General features: G+C 41.1%; 2 protein-coding genes across 2 annotated transcripts; one reads left to right on the top strand and one right to left on the bottom strand.

Moving 5' to 3' along the window:
- Positions 1-1,078: 1,078 nt before the first annotated feature.
- Positions 1,079-8,834, bottom strand: cactin. The gene is made up of 10 exons (XM_037682294.1): positions 8,494-8,834; positions 6,662-7,268; positions 6,476-6,571; positions 6,171-6,316; positions 5,889-6,051; positions 3,188-3,302; positions 2,800-2,992; positions 2,495-2,617; positions 1,961-2,319; positions 1,079-1,853 (listed from the first exon to the last, which is right to left on the bottom strand). The coding sequence occupies exons 1-10, from the start codon at positions 8,793-8,795 to the stop codon at positions 1,363-1,365; spliced, it is 2,595 nt and encodes an 864-aa protein (XP_037538222.1). The 5' UTR covers positions 8,796-8,834; the 3' UTR covers positions 1,079-1,362.
- A 2,761-nt stretch (positions 8,835-11,595) lies between these two features.
- LOC119415148 (ubiquitin-conjugating enzyme E2 R1) lies at positions 11,596-19,692 on the top strand. The gene is made up of 5 exons (XM_037682295.1): positions 11,596-11,834; positions 11,914-12,000; positions 12,086-12,183; positions 18,874-19,008; positions 19,162-19,692. The coding sequence occupies exons 1-5, from the start codon at positions 11,649-11,651 to the stop codon at positions 19,370-19,372; spliced, it is 717 nt and encodes a 238-aa protein (XP_037538223.1). The 5' UTR covers positions 11,596-11,648; the 3' UTR covers positions 19,373-19,692.
- The last annotated feature ends 2,854 nt before the right edge of the window (positions 19,693-22,546 follow it).

Below are 22,546 nucleotides of genomic sequence, written 5' to 3'. Positions count from 1 at the left end.
GGAATCCCGGTTGGGGGCCTTTCTTGGTGGAGTTTGCATGTTCTCGCTGTACTGCGTGGGTTTTCTCCAGGTATCCCAGTTTCCTCCCACAGATTAAAAACATGCATGTTAGGCTGACTGGTAGCTCGGAATAGTCTCTAGGTGTGAGTGGTTGTCTCGTTCGTTTCTGTGTCCCTATGATGGACTTGTCCAGTCGCCTCTTGCACAGTAATGGCTGGACATGGGCACCAGTTATCCCCGTGACCCGAAATGGAAGAAGCGGGTAAAAAATAATGGATGGATGGGTGACTGCCATAATCTGAATCCAGTGGTTCCCAACCGTGGTCCTTGAGGAACACCATCCTGCATGGTTTAGTTGCTTCTCTCTGCTTGATCCAACAGATCTGATTTGAATGAATGAATGATTAACAGGCTTTTGCAGGGCACAATTAAATCACTGACTCCGGTGTTAAAGCAGAGAAACAATCAAAATATGCAGGATGGTGTTCCTCAAGGACCAAGGTTGGAACCACTGGAGTTTGTTTCCCTTATTTACTAAACTTTTTGTATTCAATCACCACACACCAAGTTTACACACCGCTGTCTAATCATTTTTACTGAGTGCCAGAAAGGCTCACCAGATGAATGGGAAGCTTCCAGCGAACTTACGTTCTAAGCAGTACTGAAAATCTGATTCAACTGTGATACTTGAGTTTAAACCTCTTCTAAGAAGGCTTTTAGACCGTTTAAGAGTAAAAACGTTGTAACTTTTGAAACTGAGCACAAATGTAAAGCCTTGTGTTAATATGAAAGTTCATTTTCGATTTGTACGTTTTAAAAATGTGCTTTTACTTGTCCAGTTTTTCTACGAATTACAAAACTTTGATGATCACAGGAACTTTGCTGCACTCAAACAGAGCCGCTTAGCTTCTAACTTTAGCTGGAAAGATTTTTTTTTATTATTTTCTATTGTCCTTGCTTGGTTGTAAATGTTTTACGTTTTCAGCAAGAATGTGAAAAGCAGATGTTGATGTCACCTCCAGCTGTGAATCATATTTGAATTTTTGTATAAACTCAAACATTTTAATACAAATTCTTACAAAACCTGAAAATACTGGAAGTGTTTCCACTTTTTGTGTAAAATGACATCATACACGTGTAACTACAACAGAAAACCACCAATCAGCGAGCGAAGAGCTTAAAAAACTTTAATGTGTAATCAGCAGACTATAGCTCCAATTGATCTTTTCAGACAACAGTTGTGATTGTAGCCAGAAACTCTTTTGAGCGCAGCTTAAAACACAACGGACATTACAGAGCCGAAATGATGCAATGTACATGTGTAGAGTCCAGTCCCTGAGGAGTTGATCCGTACAGGTCTCCTCATCTCCTGTAGCGATATCTCTTGAAGTGGAACCAGAGCTGAAAGATCCCGTTGGCAAACTGACAGCGGAACCCGTGTCGGTGCGAGTACTCCCACTCCCTGTTCACGATCTTAAACGCGATGTCCTCGTACGGCGGGCCCGCGTGGAACCTTAAAATCCCAAAGTCCTTGTTGTCAGGACAGGGCTCCAGGAAGTACTGCGGTGTGGAGCGCTTGTTGATCAGGTCGGGGTAGAAGATGTTAAACTTGTAGCCCTGGACGATCTTGGGCGGGGGGTTGTCGAAGTCGTAGTGCGTCTGGTTGTACTTGTTCCACTCGAAGCCCGTGTGCACCCTGTTGAAGAAGCGGGGCTTCCTGGGACGGTACTTGTCGGCCCACAGGTACATTTTCCCCGAGACTGGGATCTCCACGCTGAACTGAGCCTCGTCGTTGCCCATGCCTTCCTTGGCTCGACGTACAAAGGCGTCCTCGGCGCTCTCGTTAGCGTCGCCTGGAAATAAACAGTGAGGCAACGAATCTAGATTTAATATGACTGATCAAGATCAACTTTAGCTAACATTTTAATGAAATGCGAGTTGTGAGAACAAAGTCTCGTACCGGTGACTTGGAGCTGCCTGCGGGCCAACTGCAGCCTGTGCACGTCTTCCTCTGGGGTGATGGTGTGACTGTCCAGCGGCAGCTCCGAGGACGTGAGCAGCGTGGGACTGTAGCGACCGGAGTCGTAATCTGCCTGGCTCTGTTGGATCAGGTCCTCCTCTGTCAGCACGGCCTCCACCGCCTCCTCCTTCCCCTCTTCATCCTTCCCTTTACTCTTCTCTCCATCCTCATCCTGACTTCCTGCTGCGGATGTAGATGGACGAGCCTCCTCTTCCTCCTCCGCCGCTTCTCTGTTTTTACTTCTGGAGGAAGACGCAGACGGGCCGCCGTCTTCTGCTGTGCGCTCCCTTGTTCTCTCCCTGTCATAACACATGAAGGTGCTTAGCTTTCTAAAAATGAATAGACAGCTCGACGAGGTATTTCTAAAAAATGCACAGGAGGTAAAACTTTGAATTGAACAAGAAACACCTGACTTTTTAAAGATGCACAGGCTCAGTGAGGATGTACATTAAATAAGGCTTCACAGAAACGTACTCATCATCGTCACTCCTCAGCTCCTCTTTGATGATGGGGAATAAAGGTTCACTTTCCACTCCCTGCTCCTGTTTCAGCTTAAACAGCTTCTGACGCAGCACATCCTGATGTCGCTCCCTCAACCTGGACGAGAAGATTTTCAAATTATTCACTCGTATGAAAAAAAAAAAAAACATGCTGGTTTTGTTAGAATGAAAAAAGTTTTGACGCATTCAGCACGACTCGAGCAGCTTTTGACCACACGCATGCCGGAGGTTTCAGAATAGTAGCGAGGCAGAAGATGTTTGGCGTCGCTCCACACGCACCTGGCTCTGGCCAAGTAGACGCGCACTTGTTGCAACAGACTCTCCCAGTAACCGATATCAAGATTGGATCCTCCGGCCCGAATCTTTGTCTCAATGTTGAGGTGCAGGGCTTGCAGCTGACTGTAGGTTTTTCCTTTGAACACAGTCTGGACGTCAGTGCTGACGGCCGTGTTGATGCCTTCACGACGATCAACTAGAGCAAAAACCAAACATAAGTGTCTAGACTTAGACACAGATGCATTTTTATCTATATTTAGGCTCAAAAAACTTTTTTGTTACAATAGCAGGTGAATTAATATCAGCAATTCTTCAAGTGTCCAAATATATCTACAGTACTTCCATGGACGCTACTCACTAACCTACAAAAGCATCAAGGACGACACATTACCTGGTCCTTTCCCCGTAGTTTCTAGTTTCCTCAGTTTGCTGATCTCATCCTCAGTGATGGTCGTCATATCTCTCCAGAAGTCCACATTCTTACCTTGCTCAAGCTCCATGTACACCTTTCAGGCAAAGAACCAGATCAAATGTGTTGTCAGAGCATGTAACGCAGCTTTAAACACACAAGTGTCAAAATGTAGATGAGTACATGCGACATCAAACATACAGCTGAAGGCTTGAGCAAGATTTAAAAAGTGTGTCTGGATACGGCTCTATGGCTGATCACAAAACTAATATCCACATTTGTAGGACCTGTCCTGTTGACCTAGACTGATCTATCCAAGTTTTAATTAAAATACATAAAAACAGAAATACTTTGCAAATGTATTTCTAAACCGGTGCAGGAAAAGTATACACAGAAGCTAAGTGACACACCTGCACACTGTTAAAACGTGAGATAGAAACTTACTGCAACATTTATAATCTTGGTCAAATGTGCGTTTCCCAACAGGTTATTACCGTATTTCTTTCCCCCCAAAATACACGACATACAAGTTTGCAAAAACTGGGGCGCAAAGTGAACCCATACACATACCTAAAACTTGCAAACTAAAATCCTTTTCAAAGACGTGGATTTCATGAGAAAATTTGCCAAATCAAAGTTAGGTCAGTTTGGAAGAGGAGTTCTTCTCTGTTCTTGTAAAGAAACGGCAAAGATTTCAAACCACGTTCATATTTTTTTTAATCCTGAAAAGGAAACAATTTTTTTAATTAACTTTTACATAAATATTCCTATATACCGGTATGTGTGTGTGTGTGTGTGTGTACAGTGCATTTGGAAAGTATTCACATCGCTTCACTTTTTCCCACATTTATGTTACAGCCTTATTCCAAATCGTATTCAATTAATTTCTTTCCTCAGATTTCTACATACAACGCCCCATTATGAAAACATGAAAAGATTTTTTGAGATTTTTGCAAATTTATTAAAAACAGAAAACTAAGAAATCACATTTACGTAAGTGTTCACAGCCTTTGCCATGAAGCTCGAAATGTGCACGGTTTCCACTGATCATCCTTGAGATGTTTCTACAACTTGCATGGAGTCCACCTGTGGTAAATTCAGTTGACTGGACTTGATGTGGAAAGGCACACACCTGTCTATAGAAGCTCCCACGTGACGGTGCATGTCAGAGCACAAACACCAAGCATGAAGTTAAAGAAGTGTCTGTAGAGCTCAGAGACAGGATTGTGTTGAAGCACAAATCTGGGGAGGGATACAGAACATGTTCTGCTCCCAATGAGCCCAGTGACCTCCATCATTCATAAATGGAAGAAGTTTGGAACCACCAGGACTCTTCTTCGAGCTGGCTGGCCATCTAAACTGAGCGATGTCTGTCAGAGCTCCAACGTTCCTCTGTGGAGAGAGGAGAACCTTCCAGAAGGACAACCATTAATTTCTTTCCTCAAAATTCTACACACAACGCCCCATTATGACAATGTGAAAAAATATCACTCCTGTATGGTAGAGTGGCCAGATGAAAGACACTCCTTAATAAAAGACACATGGCGGCCTGTCTGGAGTTTGTCTAAAGGCACCTGAAGGACTCTTCAGACCATGAGAAACAAAATTCTCTGGTCTGATGAGACAAAGATTGAACTCCTTGGTGTGAATCCCAGGCGTCATGTTTGGAGGAAACCAAGCACCACTCATCACCAGGACAATACCATCCCTACAGTGAAGCATGGTGGTGGCAGCATCATGCTATGAAGATGTTTTTCAGCAGCAGGAACAGGCAGACTAGTCATGTACAGAGTCATCCTGGAGGAAAACCTGCTCCAGAGAGCTCTTGACCTCAGACTGAGGTGGCGGTTCATTTCTCAGCAGGACAACGACCCACAGCCAAGATCTCAAAGGAGTGTCTTCAGGACCACACTGTGAAGGTCCTGGAGTGGCTTCAGGACCACTCTGTGAAGGTCCTGGAGTGGCTTCAGGACCACTCTGTGAAGGTCCTGGAGTGGCTTCAGGACCACACTGTGAAGGTCCTGGAGTGTCTTCAGGACCACACTGTGAAGGTCCTGGAGTGGCTTCAGGAACACTCTGTGAAGGTCCTGGAGTGGCTTCAGGACCACTCTGTGAAGGTCCTGGAGTGGCCAAGCTAGATTCCAGACTTGAATCTAACTGAACATCTCTGGAGATGTCTGAAAATGGCTGCACAGACGTCTAACCATCCAACCTGATGGAGCTTGAGAAGTACTGCAAAGAAGAATGAGACAAACTGCCTAAAGAGAGGTGTGCTCATCTTGTTTAATCATATTCAAAAAGACTGGGGGCTGGAATTGCTGCCAAAGTTGGATCCACAAAGTGTTAACCAAAGGCTGTGAATAGTTCCGTAAATGTGGTTCCTTAATGTTCTATTTTTAATAAATTTTCAAAAATCTCAATCTTTTATCATATTGTCATTATGGGGCATTGTGTGTAAAATTTTGAAGAAAGAGATTCATTTAATACAGTTTGGAATAAGGTTGTAACAACAAAATGTGGAAAAAGTGAAGCTCGGTGAATACTTTCCAGATGCACTGCATGTAGAATTTGTTTTCCTGATGCAGATCTCGTCACTGGAATTTTGCAATAAATTCCTCCTGCATGTTTAACAGAGTGAGTGTGTTGCTTTGCCCTTTTGGGTTAAAGCAGGATCGCTGCAAACCTTAATGTCCTCTAGAAGATCGTCCATGTCTGTGACAGTCAACCCATTGAGGAACGTGTAAGGTTCATGCATCTCCACAGCCAGATCATCATCCTCTGCACTGATGTACTTTGCCAGAAGGTCGATGGGCTTTGCACGCCCATCACGAATTCTTATCTTGGACCTAAACAGACAGCCATAAAGGAGGATAAACACACAGAGCAAACACGAAACTGTGACACAGAAAAGAATGACTGCTGTTAGATAAGAACTAAAGTAAAATATATATTAATGCAAGCTAACCTCAGTTTGGCTTGTTGCAGGTGGAAGTTGTCCTCCTGTTCAGCCCAGGTTTTGAAATGTTCTGCCTCTTTCTCTCTCTGCAGCATTTCCAGCTCCGTCTCCCTCATCGCTTTCTCTCGCTCCCGCTCTAATCGCAACTGTTTCACCTAAATGAAAACACGGATATAAAATGTAAAGCTGCCACTACCACTGTTGATAATTGATTTTAAAATAAATTTGGGATATAAAGCTCAGACTGTTTTTTTTTTTTATCTTGGTAGCAAAACTCAGGTATTGTCTCAGCACTTTTCATTCAGTATTCATACCTTCTGGAGTTCTCTGCGGTTCTCTTCTTGAATGCATTTGTTCCTTTCTTTAAGATCCTTTTCACCGAGATGGCCGATGCCTTTCTTATCCAACGCCTGAGAAGACAAGAGTAAAAAAAACACAATGAGCATTTCGAAGCCTAGTTTAAAAACATGATCATCCTTAATTCTGGGGAAGGAACTCACCTTTTGCCATTTGAATGTGCCTAACAGGTTGTTGTCACCAAAGGGATTGTCTGCATTAGTGTATCCCATGTATTCCTCACTCCAACCCATCTTTTCTCTCCTTTTCTTCTCTTTTGTTTCTTTCTTGGCCAGCCTCCTGGCTCTCTTTTCTTCTGGTGTCTCAAGAGCCTTCATCATCTCCCTCTGCTTTTTCTTATCCTCTTTCTCTTTGATTGCACGGCTCTCATATTCTGATCCTGAACTCTCCGATGACTCAGATGAACTGAAGCTCCGCCTCCCTCTGTTTCCATCATCCCTTTCATTGCTTCTCCTGTTTCTCCCTCGCTCCCTCTCTTTACTTCTCTTCTTCCTCTCCCAGCTTTTGTCCTGGTCTTGTCTTCTTTCTTGGTCCCTGCTGCTCTTCCATCGCTCTTTGCCCCACTCCCTTGTATGTCTGTCTCTGAACGGACTTCCTCTATCAGGACTTTTTCTTCTTCTCCTCCTTTCTCTGTCACTGTTTCCATCACTCGAGTTAGAGCGGGACTGAGATCTTCCTTTTCCTCTCTCTTGAGATCTACTGCCGCGATTCTTCCTCCTCCTTCTTCTATTGGAATTATCTGAATCTGGACTGAAAAAAAAAATAGTAGATATGAACAAAGTTACACCAAATTTAAGCTTTCTCAAAAATCAACGTGAACCAGAAGCATTTTGACAAACAATGTCAGCAGAGACGCTACAACAATGACAAGTTGCCTAAAATTACACAGATCAGTTTATAGTCATGACTAATGTATCCAACAAATTTAAATCAGGTCCTCTGGATGATTTTTTTGTTGTTGTTGAAACGTTTCATCTTTCATCCAAAAGACTTCATCAGTCTGAGGAGCCACAACAAACTCAGTCCCATAAGTTGCACACTCACACAGTGGGCCAACCAGTTTGATGGTGATAAGATGGTTTCTGGTACCTGGATTATTGAGCATGAATGTTGATATTTTGAACCACTTCGGCCATGGATGCCTCTGACAAGTTGACGGGGGAAAGGGTGGACTCTAGAAACCATCGTCACCATCAAACTGATTGGACCACTGTGTGAGTGTGCTACTAGAACTGATTAATTTTTATGGATGAAAGAGGAAACGTTTCAATAACAAAAACAAAAAAGGATCTGCCTTAACTTTGTTGGATTTTTTTTAACCTGGATTATTGAGCATGAACTTTAAATGTTTTAAAACAACAATTTTAATAAGTCAAGGTATGAACGAGGTATCTGAGTTTAGGTATGTCCAGACTGCTGTTTAATATTCCGTATTATTTTAAATTATTATTGTTTAGTGTATTTAGATCCTTGCATACTATTTTTATACTTTATATTTTTGCGTATAACTGGAACCTTGAGTACACAATTTCATTCCACCTCATGTACCACATGTGATATGAATGACAATAAAGAACCATGAACCTTGATCTGAGCAGTATCTGAACAGAGGTATTTAAGAGACTTTAGCAATGGAACTGTTCTGATGGATTGGGTGGGTTATTTATTTTGTGGGTTAGGTTAGCTTTTCACAGGTGCAATGGAATTCCATCAGAAAGGAATATGAAGACAAGTCTTCTTCACCATATTTTTGTGTCACTTCTAAGCAATGCAAAGTGTCCAAGTACGAACCAAGCGAAAGCCAAAAATCAACTTTTTTTAAGTCAAAACTTTGTATTATCTGTCACTGATAATAAACTTACGGGTTATGAATGTCTCAACAAGCAAATTTAATTGAATTCGTACTTATTTGCCACGAAAGTAAGGCCTGTGCTGGAGCCGAGTTCGAGAAACAGTGAGATAATGTAAAAGTTACCTGGTTGACCGATCCTTTGATTTGCTGATCTGACGGTGTGCTCGTTGGCTCTTCTTGTCACCATCCGAGACGCTGCTGGACCCAGATCGGTCCCTGTATTGAGGTCGAACGGGAGAGCCATGGTTCGAGGCCCCGCTGCTGGATCTGCCGCGACCTCGGCCTGGTCTTTTAGAGCCCGGAGACCGACTGCGACCTCTCCTCTCCTCTGGAGATCGCGACCTGCTCACTCTGGTCTTGTTCCGCCGGTCTCGACTCCGACTTCTGGACTTAGAACGGGATCTGCGTCGAGATTTCGAACCCATCACGAACTTTCTGCCTTGAGGGGTCTCTTCAGATGTGTGTCGCGTAAATAAGAGGTGTAAACGGTTGTTGTGTGTCACAACAGGCAAAGCTCTACCACCCTACATTAAAATATTTATGTATATAATGTAATGATTAGCTGTTTCAGTTTTCAGAATACTTAAAAAAAAAAGCTAAAACAACGCGTCAAGGCTAAAACGTTAAAACCTTTTTAGTAAGGCACATATAAGCCACCTAAAAGACTCCTTCTTAACGAATTGTCGCAACATTTAAACGTCACAATTAGAGACCGAGAAAAAAAAACTACAAATAAGTCACTCCACATTAGATCTTTCTTTTGAGTTAATTTATAGATTGTATCTAACAAAACTCTTTCTTTGAAAATAACAAAAGTATTTACATTAATCTAGCATTTTCAGGTCTCTCTTGTAAATGAGTTCTCGAGGCTCAATGGGATTAACCTGTCTAAATAAAGGTTGAATTAAATTTTATAGAAACCTAAAGACATCTGATTTGGCACTGGATGTTTCAACAGAAAAACTACAAGTGTTTCGTGTTTTTCTCGATCACAGTTCTTATTGTAACAAATGCTGTAAACATATTCTTTCTCATTCTTTCTTTATAAATATCACATCCACAAAAATGCATTTTAAAATCACAATCCTTATTCCTCTTTGAAGGAGCTACGCTCAAACAAGTAGGCTTTAAAAACTGTCAAAATATGTATTTTTTGAATATCTAATTGAGCATGCATCAGGATATCTTTGAATAGTTTTCTCCTGTAGCGGCAACATATTTTACATTAGTCAAATATTGCTATTGCATTGTTTTGCATTTATTTTTGCTTCTCCCTCATCATGTTTTATTTCTTTTATCTTTTACATATATGTTTTACTGTCAGCATGTTGGTACTTTATAACTCTGTTTACTTGGTAATAAATGTTTATTTATTTATTTACCCCTTTACCCTTTATTTATACAGGTAGTCTCACTGAGTCACGAGAACTAATTTTCAAGAGAGACCTGTTTGTGAGCAGATGTGGGGGTTAAGGGCCTTGCTCAAGGGCCCAGAGAGGAGCCTGTAATAAATGTTACAAAGAAAGTTTAAGAAAAAATGCAGATATGTCACAAATCACTCAGTATTTAATCGTTTTTCAATAAGACACTGAATACAACAAAACTATTAAAAAAAAAACAATTGAAATTATCAAACTATTTTGACAGAATTAGGGTTTAAACTACTTGGGTGACATTTGTTACAAAACACGTGCCAGTAGTAGTAATCCGGGTCACGGCACCAACTGTTAAAGGCGGGAGCTGGCTGCGGACCACTGGATCCGGAAACCCCCTCCAGCTCACGTCTTTACCCCCGGCTCGAACCTCCCACAGAAGTGGCAACTATACTAATCAATAAATCAAGGAAACGTCAATTAAGTTTTATCAATTATATTAGAAAAGGCAGGAAAAGATTACAATTTACAGCGCTGGACTCTTTGGTCTGCGACGCGTTCACAGACCCGGAAGAGCCACGATGTCCCGTGTCATTACTCATTTAAAGGGTCTTACACAGAAGGAGAGCTCAACCTGTCATGTATGAGGGGGCGTGACTAAGTGTGATCTCAGTGGATCTTATGTGGACTGACGTGTTAGGAAATATGAGACGGTGCTTCAAAAAAGCCTTTCTACGTGATGTGGCAAGCAGATTAAACTATTTGACTGATATTGAAATCCCAGGGAGACTCTCTTTAGAGTCGCTGTTCCAGTTTAACCCAGTCAGAACCGGGTCATAATTTCATTATAATCCCGTCTCTGAGCAGATCAAAACCATAGGACTAGTCTAGATTAAAAATATCTTAACACTATTATTAGACTCTTTCTCTGAATCACTAGCTAGTAAAACAAAGCTGCAGTTTCTGTTGTACTGTAGTTCATCATATTTAGTTTGTTTACCTCTAGATTTAAAGACAAATCAGAAATAATACTTTTGCTCACCTCATGGTCAAATAAAACCTAACATAGAGTCATATGATTGGTGAATATATATATATATATATATATACATATATATATATATCTATATATATATATATCCTGCATTATTTAACGCAGAGAAAAAAACATTTGCATTGCTAAAGCAAAAGTAACATGTTACTAAAAACTGTTTGAAAATTAAAGCTATTGAGTAAAGCTGCTCTTGTAATTTATATGCGTGTGTGTGTGTTTGTAAAATAAAAGTATTTATTAGTTGTTGTGGGGCAAGAAGAAGGCAAGCTGTTTAGGACTAGTACTTTGGACTACAAATCCCAGACAACACCAGGCGCCATTACCTGTATTTAGAGTGCAGAGTCCTCTCAGCAATACAGTTCCTTCCCAGTGTTTTCTGAGGACGCCCCAGCCAGTGTTGTCACAGTTATAGTGTAGTGTAGTTTCAGGTTATTACATGTTTATTTTTAAACGTGTTCTTTTGTAGTTAGTAAAGAGTTTGCGCCGCGGACAGCTCGGTTTCCGTCGCTCTTGAAGAGAGACGGAGCTGTTAGCCATTAGCAACCAGTAGATTTACGGCTTATAACAGCGGATGCCCTTCCAGGTAAATCACCCAAAGCTGAAGTAGCAGCTCAGTCACAATGTTTTTTCTGATTTCATCCATTTCTGAGTGCTGACATTGTGAACTAAGTGTTTAAAGTCGGGAACTGCTCAGCGCAGTCTTTGTTTTGCTCAGGTTCGGCCTGTTTTGCCTGCGAGCGTCGAAAAGGAAGAAGTTGTTTTCGCCGTGGGCTGTTTGCCGGTCAGGCTAACTCTGCCGTGTTCGTGTCAACAAAAGCTGTCGAGTTCAGATTAGCTTCAAAGCTACCAGTATGGCGCAACACGACTCCTCTCATGTAGCCAGTTCACAGAAAGCTCTCATGTTGGAAATGAAAAGCCTTCAGGAGGAGCCCGTCGAGGGATTTAAAATAACTCTGGTGGACGAGGCTGACTTGTACAACTGGGAAGTGGCCATTTTTGGACCACCAAACACTCATTATGAAGGGGGGTACTTTAAGGTAAGATTATCAAACTCCCAAGACTGAAAATTATGGCTGCATTAACAAAATAACCAAATGAATATTTATTTCTCCCAAGGCTCGGATCAAGTTTCCTACAGACTACCCATACTCCCCACCTGCTTTCCGCTTCCTCACCAAAATGTGGCATCCGAACATCTATGAGGTCAACTTTCACAACCTGACAGCGCTGAATATATTAAAACAAATGTCTGCAGCTGAGTGAAGCGTGTCTGTTTCTTCTGTTTTAGAATGGAGACGTGTGTATTTCTATATTACATCCTCCAGTGGACGATCCTCAGAGCGGAGAGCTGCCTTCAGAGAGATGGAACCCAACCCAGAATGTCCGGTTAGCATCTCCCTCCTTCACCGTTTTTCTCTCCTCGTATTTCTCCCTTTTCTTGTCACCTCCTTTCTTTGTCCTCCCATTCTCACCCACTTCAATAATTCACCCCAGCTTATCGTATAACAATCATTGTCAGCAGTGTCTTCTTCACCAGTTTAGGCACTTAACAGTGAATCTATACCTACATCCTCAACTCATTTACAAGCAAAACTAAATTCATTGTGCGACAAAGTTAAGTCAGGTCCTCTGGATGGTTTCTTTTTGACCACTTTGGCCATGGCTGCCTCAGAGGAGTTGACGGAGGATAGGATACCATACCATACCAATTTATTTATATAGCACTTAAAACAGCAACAAGGCCAAACCAAAGTGCTGTACAAAAGAACACAAACATGCACAGCAGACAGGAAAACATAAAATAGAAATACAGATACAAATAGCAGCAGGAGCTAACTAAAATGGCCAACAGAGTAGAGAACAGACCGGACCAAAACAAATCACACCGTGTTAAAGGCAAGCGAATAGAAGTGGGTCTTCAAGCGAGACTTAAAGACTGAGAGTGTGGGAGCCTGCCGGACACTCAGTGGCAACTCATTCCACAGTCGTGGACCTGCAACAGAGAAAGCCCTGTCACCTCTGAGCTTACGACGGGTTTCTGGGACTGAGAGAAGCATCTGGTCTGCTGACCTCAGAGAGCGCGGTGGGACATATGGCTGCAGAAGATCAGTGAGATAGGATGGGGCGGAACTGTTCAGTGATTTAAAAACATACATGAGAATTTTGAAATGGATCCGAAGGTGAATGGGTAGCCAGTGCAGGGAGGCCAAAACTGGCGTGACGTGCTCTCTATAGCCTGTACCAGTTAAAAATCGGGCTGCAGCATTTTGGACCAGTTGTAGACGAGCAATGGAGGACTGACTGATTCCAAACAGAAGTGAATTGCAGTAATCAAGCCTAGATGTTATGAAGGCGTGGATCACTGTCTCGAGGTTCTTTTTGTTGAGTATAGGCTTCAGCTTAGACAGCCGTCTCAGCTGAAAAAAACAGGATTTGACCATCATGTTTACGTGACTGTTGAGTTTTAAGGACGGGCCCATTATCACCCCCAGATTAGTCACCTTTTGTTTCTCTAGCAGGGCTAGAGAGAATAGGTCAATGTCATAGTTCATGAGTGAGCCACTGGGATGGAACAGCATGACTTCAGACTTCTTCTCATTGAAGCTTAAGAAGTTTAAAGCCATCCAGTCCCGGATGTCAGCCAGGCAGTCAAGAAGAGGCTGAATAGAGCGTGTGCCTCTGTGCCTCAGGGGGAAGTAAATTTGGCAATCATCGGCATAGAAATGAAAGGGTATGTCGTGTTTGCGGAAGATAGCACCTAGTGGCAGCAGGTATAAAGAAAAGAGAAGGGGACCGAGGATGGACCCCTGCGGTACCCCCCACTGGAGTGCGGTCGATGCCGAACTGAAATCTTTGATATTGACACAGAAGGTTCTGTCAGAGAGGTAGGACCCAAACCATTTAAGGGCTGACCCTGTGATGCCCACCCACTGCTCCAGTCTAGAAATGAGGATATTGTGGTCGATGGTGTCAAAAGCAGATGTAAGGTCCAATAGGACAAGCAGCACAGAATCACCTGCGTCTGTGGATATGAAAATGTCATTAAAAACCTTCAGTAGAGCAGTTTCAGTGCTATGGAGAGATTTGAAGCCAGATTGGAATAACTCAAGGATAGCGTGATCCCCCAAAAACTGTTTCAACTGAGACTCCACAATTTTTTCCAGTAGTTTAGAGGTGAATGGGAGTCTGGAGACAGGCCGGAAGTTGGACATGACTGAGGGGTCAAGGTTAGGTTTTTTCAGGAGGGGCTGGACAGCAGCATGTTTAAAAGTCTTTGGCACCACACCTGAGGATAAACTGCTATTCAGAATAGTGAGGATAAAAGGACCCAGGGTAGGAAAAACTTCCTTTAGCAGTCGAGGGGGGACCACATCAAAGGGGGAACCAGATGGCTTCATGCTGCACATTAAGATGGACATTAGGATGGACTCCAGAAACCATCTTATCACCATCAAACTGGTTGGTCCACTATGGGAGTGTGCTGCTTGTGGGACTGAGTTCATTGTGGCTCTTCAGACTGATGAAGTCCTTTTTGGATGAAGGACGGAACGTCTCAACAAAACCAGAAACCGTCCAGATAACCTGACTGAACTTTGTTGGTTTTTTTAACCTGGATTCATTGAATATTTCAATCAAAACTTTGACTTTTATATTTATCAGGGCACAGTTTTAAAATTGAAATGTTTCTTTCATCATATTTAAACACGCATTGTGTTTTCCTTTTCTGTATTTCCAAAACTTGTCCAAAATTAGCTGTGAGTTAAGATTTGCTGTCAAGAAAAAAAACAAGTTCCACAAGTAGCATTACAGTTGGCACACTGGCTGTTCTCCAGCTTCAGGGCTCTGTAAACTTAATTAATCTTCTTACAAGTTAATTTGTCCTTTGTAAGTGGAGGAAGGGTTTGTTTACATTCCAAATAAAGTCACCTGCTCACACAAAACAACACATTTAAAAAAAATCTTGTATCAGGTTAGTATAATTTTGTCTGGATGACAGTGAGGGAGCTCTGTTGGCTGCACTTGGCTTCTACATTTGCTGAGTGCATGATTAAAAAAAAATAGCATTAGCTCGCTTTGCACATATTTGGAAAACCTGTTGAAGCTTTTGTAGGATTCCCAGCTACTATGGAAATCAGGGAAAACCTGGAAAATTACTTTTTTTACATTTTCTAGACATGAAAAACTCAAGGGGTTTGAGAAAAACATCAATACTTAAGAAATTTGAACACTGATCTGATAATTAGAAGATGATCTTTGGCATTTTTACATTTTATTATGCTAGTATTGTAGTATCATTGAGTCCATGTTCTGCCTCTAAAGTGTACTAATTTGTAACCCCTTTCAAAACTCATAACGTTTGAGCATTAAATCATTCACTGCTGCAGTAAATCCTTTTCCTGCCACTTAAGATGCTAAATTCTGAGCTAACAAAGTCCATGCTCAATAATCCAGGTATACAATCCAACAAGTTCAGTCAGGTCATCTGAACAGTTTCTTTTTGTTTGTGCTGAAACGTTTCACTTTCCATCCAGAAGGCTTCTTCAGTCAAGGAAACGCACAACACAAAATTGATTCTTCCCCCAGCAGCTTACTTTAAAGTGGAACAAACCAGTTATGTTGGTGCTAAGATGGTCTGTAAGTTCTGAGCATTTTGTGTGTATGATATTTAAAAAAAAACTAAAAAAAAAACGGGGGGAAATTCACGGCAAACTCAGGGAATTTTATTTCCATGAAATTCTGGGAACCCTGTTTTGAGTCTTTTTGAATATTTTACTGATTCAAATGGTCAGAGGCATACATTTAATAACAATGTCTTACTTAGCCCATGGTTTGCAGTGGCGAGAAAATGGACTGCTTGTAATTTGTAGCCCTTTTGCCTTTGGCATCAAGCAATAATGTATTTGTCCATGTCTGTGTGAGCCTATCTTTGCTTGCTTATTTAGTAAAACATCTGATGAACTGGTGGTTGGATTGTATCGTATTTTCCGCTGTACACGTTGCACCGCATTACAGTATAAGTCGCATCAGTCCAAATATGTCCAATAAAGTGGAAAACAACATAAATATGTTGCTTCGCCGTATAAGTTGCATCTGTTTCGCGTCACCGCTGACAACCCGGAAATGTGGGCCGGTGTTATGCCAAAAATCGATTAGCTGCCAAATGGTGGCTGCGGAAGCGTGCATGTTAGGACTCTTAACAAGAATTTAACTAGATTAACACTTAAAAATAATTATTTTTTTGCTTGATTTTATAGTAAAGGTGTGTCTCAGTTGAACTTTTCCTTAATAAATGCACTTTAACGATCAAATCAGGTGCATTTCAAAAGTGCATGCATCATGATATTTCAAAAGTATTTGCTGCCTCGGTGCTCCGGGAGCGCGCAGAGGGAGGAAATCGGGAAGGAGGAACGCTGCGCATTTCTTCAAAACTTAACATGATAAGCACCTAAAACAATTATTTGTTTGCTCGACATTATAGCAAAGGTGTGTCTCAGTTGAACTTTTACTTAATAACTGCACTTCAATGGTCAAATCAGCTTCATTTTGCTGAGGCAGCGCAGCGAAATGAAGCTGATTTAATGGTTGCTCCAGGCATGGTCCCAGAGCTGGACAAAGGTGGCGTTATTTGGCAAACCAATTATGTTTATTAATAGCCACTTTTACCTATTACATGACACAACAGCATGCCATACTACTCAAGTGCCATCTAGTGGCTTAAAATGGTAGTGTTCAATATTTTCAATGTCAGAATGAATAAAAACGGTCATATCTAAGCCAGAAATTGATTTATAAATAGGATGGAAAAAACATAAATGCATCGCTTCGGTGTATAAGTCGCAGGGCATGTAAATTATGCACAAAATGTGACTTATAGGCTGAAAAATGTGGTAATGTAAATTTTAGAGAGCAGTCACTGGATCTGCAGCTAATTGACATGACACGAATGGTAAGATTCCTCCGTCTACATGGAAATGTAACCCAGGGTGAGCTAACCTCCGACAAACAAACAAGGTGGTTGTAGTGGCAGAGATCAAGAAGCTTCCAACGTTACCTGAGGCATTTTGCCTTATCAGCCAACATGTCTACTTCTGTGTGAATCTGCATTGTTTGTGTTACCTGTCACTTTGCTGCTGGTACACCTGAATTTCCCCACTAAGGGACAATAAATATTATTTGTATTTCTCCTAAGGCAAAGAAGACAGGCAAAAAAATAATAATTCAAAGATCCTGATAACTTAAAATTGTTACTGCAGTAGATGTTTTCATGCCGCAGAGTGACACAGGGTAATAATTCAGTATGTACTGAGTGTAAATTTTACATTACGCAACCTAATAAATGCCTTGTCAACATCAGTTTAGTGTTAACTGATCATAACAAACAAAGACTAAAGTTGTGCAACCAGAAGTTGCAACATATATCTACATAGAAAACAAATCACAACCAGCTTTAAGCATTAACCTTTAATTTAACCATTAAGCATTCAATGTAATTATGACAAAAATTAGAAGATTTATTTAAAGTTACCGTCGTACAATGAACAAGGCAATTCTCGTTTATTACTGTTGTATCCAAGCTGCTCATGAGGACGGCAGCAGGCCTGTATCCATCTTTTACATTTTCCCAGACTCTGTTTAGTTTTGGAAATGGAATAATCTGTATTCCACCCTCTAAACACTCAGTGTATTTATTGTATGTTTCTCACAGAAGATGTTTAACTATATTTTCCTAGTGATTTTTAACAAAATCCCTCTGACTAAAGCGTTCGTAATGTAAAAGCATGAGGGTTCAGCGTGAGGGAAGAGGCAGCATCAGCTTAATGAACTTTTGGTGTTTTGAATCATGGCTGCCCCAGGGGAGTTGATGGAGAGGGCAGGCCCCAGAAACCATCTTATCACTAGCAAACTCGTTTTTTTCCACTATGGGAGTGTGGTATTTATCAGTTTGTTTGCGACTCCTTTGACTGAAGAAGTCCTTTGGATGAAGGACAAAATGTCTCGGCAAAAAAGAAACCGTCCAGATAACCTGACTGAACGTTGGCAAATAGACCATTGTTTCATCAGTCTCCATGATGACATCCCTCATCTTTATAAAGGGAACCCGTCCATTGTTAAACAGGGGCGGGGGGCTCCGTGTTCAACTGTCCCTCCTGCTAACCCTTACAATACTGTTATTGCATCACTCAGCCCTCTGTGAATAGCAAGCGGCCATCAGGGCACTAATGATCAATTGTTAGGCTGATGTTCCTCCTTCTGCCTGTGAACTAGTTTTGGCTGTCACCAGCAAACTGGTTGATCCACTATGAGAAGGTGCTGCTTATAAGACTGAAGTCTTTTGGATAAAAGATGAAGGTTTCAACAAAGAAGAACCTGAGCAGAGGACCTGACTCAACCTTGTTAGATTTATCTACCTGGATTATTGAGCATTCATCAGGACTAAAAGATCATGGTTTTCATTACTTGGTGCTTTGCAGACTGGGATATTTTTATTTTCTGTAGAAGATAACACCAATTACCAGAAATAAACTGATTTCTTGACTTGTATTTGTTTCTGCAAACACAATGGAAATATACGTCAGGAAAAAGAGACGTGCACGATTTTACAAGCACCCCGAGCACAAAACTAACCAAGGCTGTAGCAGTGACCACAAACGGCAGTAGCTACATTCTACTTCCTGAAATGACTCACAGTGACATTACTAAATAAACCACCTTTTGTTAAATGTGAAGTGCCATTGGTGCAGGAGGAGTACATGTCCACTGACTACATTTGTTCTTAATTTTAATAATAAATTATTGTTCTTGCTGCAAAATAAAATAAATGATTTTAAGTTTGTTCAAATCTTGTTTTAGTCCAAATGACTTGTTACATTAAACTCTTGGGTTTGGGATCAGGAAATAAGTAACGTGTTTATTGCTTGGCTCTAGTTTAAACTTTTAAAAGTTATAGACACAGTCAGCTTGGAGAATAAATATTTTAGACTACCTTAAAAAAAAGAAGAAGCTTATTTGAATGTGTCAACTATAATAGTTTGTTTGCTTTCTTTTTCTCTCTCTCCCTCTTGTTTTTGCCTTTAGGACAATTTTACTAAGTGTGATCTCGCTGCTCAATGAACCCAACACCTTCTCTCCTGCCAATGTGGACGCCTCCGTCATGTACCGCAAATGGAGGGACAGTAAAGGCAAGGACCGGGAATACGTAGAGATCATCAGGTAAACAATTGGTGTAGCATATTTTAATAACTATAGAGATAAAAACAGTCTGGTTTGTTTTGAGCCTCTTGCTGTTTGAGTCACTCTAGTTTCCCACATGCCCTAAAATCTTCAAATATTTAAATATAACTCGACTCGTAAAATCCTCCTCAGGAAACAGGTGATGGCCACCAAAGCGGAAGCTGAGCGAGATGGCGTGAAGGTGCCCACAACCCTGGCCGAGTACTGCGTCCGTACACGCGCCCCAGCCCCCGACGAAGGCTCCGACCTCTTCTATGACTATTACTATGAAGACGATGACGTGGAGGAGGGAGATGGCGACTGCTGCTATGACGAGGATGACTCGGGCAATGAGGAGTCATGACGATTTTGTTGTCAGAAAGCCGAATCTAGCTGACGTATGCTCAACCCTCATCTCTGCCTGGGTTGCCAGATGTTCTAGGTTTACAACTGAGAAATATTGGAAGCTTCCCTCTTCTAAATCGGTACAAGAGCTTTTTTTTTCCCCCCCCTTTGAGTCTCAGAGGTTAAAGTGTTCTCACCATGAGGAGGCCAGACTTTGGACAGATTTGCACCCGCACAAACGTCTGTTTTTGTTGTTTTTTTCTGTTTAAAAGAATTGTTTCCCTCATCCTATTAAATATCACTTTGCTCACAAGATCCAGTCACATGTTTAGGAAAAGGTGTAGTTGGTTAGATACCACCCTCAACAATAACATTTGAACTGGTGCGAACTCTTCACAACAGTACGTAGCCTCTCTCACGTATCTTTATTTCTCTCATTGTAACTGGGTGTTGCTCAAGCGATGGAAATTTTTATGGAATTCAGGCTGCTTGTTTGTTCCGGATAAAGAGCTGCAACTCTCCAATATTTCCGAGTTTTACAACGCCTTTTAAAAGGACGACAAACGAAATGTCACGTGACAGTGTTTTCAACGTTCTTGTGCATGCTAGAACATCTTTGAAAGTTTTTTTTTTTTTTTGGTCTGTTACCGGTGGACTGTTTCTCCACACTTCCTGAAAGACTTGTGAAGATGGAGGACTCTGTCTGAAGGACTGGCTGGCTCAGTCAGAGCGTCGGTTTCTCACGTGAACATTTTTACTAACATGAAACTGATCGTTGCTGGGTTTCTTCTGTTTATTGTTGGATGTGTTTTCGCTGTCACTCTTAGTGTGGGATTGTGTTATTTGAAGTAGCTCAGAATTTAAAATTATGTAAGATAAGCAAGTCCTTGAGGGCAAAGGGTGCAGAACTAGTTATTGATCAGAATTGTATTTCTCCTCAGGGTCACTCTGAGCAGCCTGATGGACCCAAAGATCTGAAACAAGCGTGTACAAGACATTTTAATGTTTGGCCAGTGTTTTTGCTTTACTCTTTCCTTTGTTTGCTTTCTGGCGAGCTCCACTGTTTCTTTTTCTTAGTTGGATATTCTGCGTTCATGTTTACTTGCATGGCTGGCTGCTCACGAAACCCACAGATGGTGTTTGTCAAAAAGTGACCAGGATTTTTAAACATTTTCAGCCCTGCAAGTGAAAGTGAATAATATTTAGATCTTTGTTTTATTTCTATTTTTTGTGATGAGTAGTTTTGATGCTATTTTCAGAGTATCTGCGTGTCCTGCGTTTAGTTTTGTTGTTTTCAGTCAGCATTATTGATTAATTTGCTTTTAATTGGGACATCATATTGAATTTCTCAGGACAAATTACATGCGACAAAATTGAGTTAAGCAACTGTGTCATCTTTAGGTGGTCTTCAACGCTGGTTTACAGCTTCCACAGGAACCATAATCAATATGCGCACGTAGCTGTATGAATGATCACCAAATTATTTTATTTACCTGTGTCTCTGTTTTTTTATTTCAGCTATTTAAAACTGAAAAATAAAGATTTACTTGAAAAAAATAAAATAAAAAGACAGTCTTCAGTGCTTAAAGGAGCTGTGGGATGGTCATGATTAGTGACGTGAAGTTTCCTACTGATTCAAATCTCTCTTAAGGTATGCAGACTTGTCACTTACTGTTACTTTTACCCCCCCACACACACACACACACATTTTACGACTTGTCAGCACGGTGGTGCGTAGTGATATAACCATTTAAAAGTGAAGGGCTCCACAAGATCCGGCTCCCTTCAAAGAGTCTTATTTCCCGTCTTTAGTCACGATCACAGGATGATATACACATTTTTTTTTTCGTTCATACTTTTGTTCATTTATTAAATATAAAACGACACATTTCATACGTGCAAAATCTTTAGAGCAGTGGAGTTGAAATGCTTAGTTTAATTATGGAATAAAAAGCTCTTAATTAGAAAAAATGTAAAAGCATCAGTAATGAAAACGGTCATTAGTGCACCATAAGCAAGTGTTGTGACACTTTCATCAGGAAAATAATATATTCATCCATTATGACTGAAGTCATTAGCAATACTTCTTCTTTATCTCAGTTTTTTTTTTTTTTTTTTCCTTTCGGCTGCTCCCTGCGTTACGGGTTGCCACAGCGAACTAAGTCGCACAAATACTTGGCAGTTATTTTTACACCGGATGTCCTTCCTGACACAACCACGGACCACTGAGCTAGACAGCTGCTATCTAGGACACCCGGAGGAGCAGATGGTGGGGGTTAAGGGCCTTGCTCAAGGGCCCAGAGTGGGATGGATGAGAGTGTGGGCAGGTGTGGGTGCTTCACCTACCCCACCCACATTTTTGATGTCGGTACAAGCCCTGGTACCTGCGATCTTCCGATCACAGGCCCACCTTCTCTAGCCTCTGCGCCACCACTCCCCTTCTTCTTCCACTTCTTTATTTCAGTAAAATACTGCTTCCTGATTCTAACTATACGGGTTAGTCTCATTGAGTCGTGGGGACTCATTTACAAAAGAGACCTGAATTTAACAAAAAATGATAACAGTGGATAACAATGACAACTGACAATCATAAAAGAAAGCCTATAAACTGAAAAAATAAATGGAAGAAAATTATATTAAAAAGAAAACAAAAAGCTACATTATAAAGCAATGTAAAATACTAAAAACAGGAACATGTCCGCATTGGTTTGTGCCATGAACTTACCGCATATGGCACATTATACACCTGTCGACAATAATACAGTACTGAAATAGCCCGGACAAGCAAAGACCCTGTGTAACCTTTGACCTTGATTTGTAATCTTGACCTTAGAGCTGGGGTGATCTGATGATTATGTGACACGCTGTGCAGTGGTGGAACAAATCCATATTAGGTTTAGTTAAATTATCTTGAACGGATCAGAAGTTATGGACGGAACAAGAGAAAGTTTTCTGAAGTATGGCAGAGACTATACCATCTTCCTTCTTTCACTGAGCATAAAAAATAGTTTAAAATCATTCAAAACACACAAACTCATCTATTACACCCAGTAACTCAGTTTTTTCCATTCTAGCACATATTAAAAAAAAAAAAAAAACTCCATCAATGTCCACCCATTTTTTTTTTTTTACAAAATAAAATTTATTATTTTCTTTCAAAGCCTTTCATTTGATGACTCCAAGTATATAACAA

Source organism: Nematolebias whitei, chromosome 9, assembly GCF_014905685.2.
Source record: "Nematolebias whitei isolate Nwh7 chromosome 9, NemWhi1, whole genome shotgun sequence".
In the NCBI taxonomy this organism is placed as follows: domain Eukaryota; kingdom Metazoa; phylum Chordata; class Actinopteri; order Cyprinodontiformes; family Rivulidae; genus Nematolebias; species Nematolebias whitei.
This window is presented reverse-complemented; position numbering and strand designations above follow the sequence as displayed.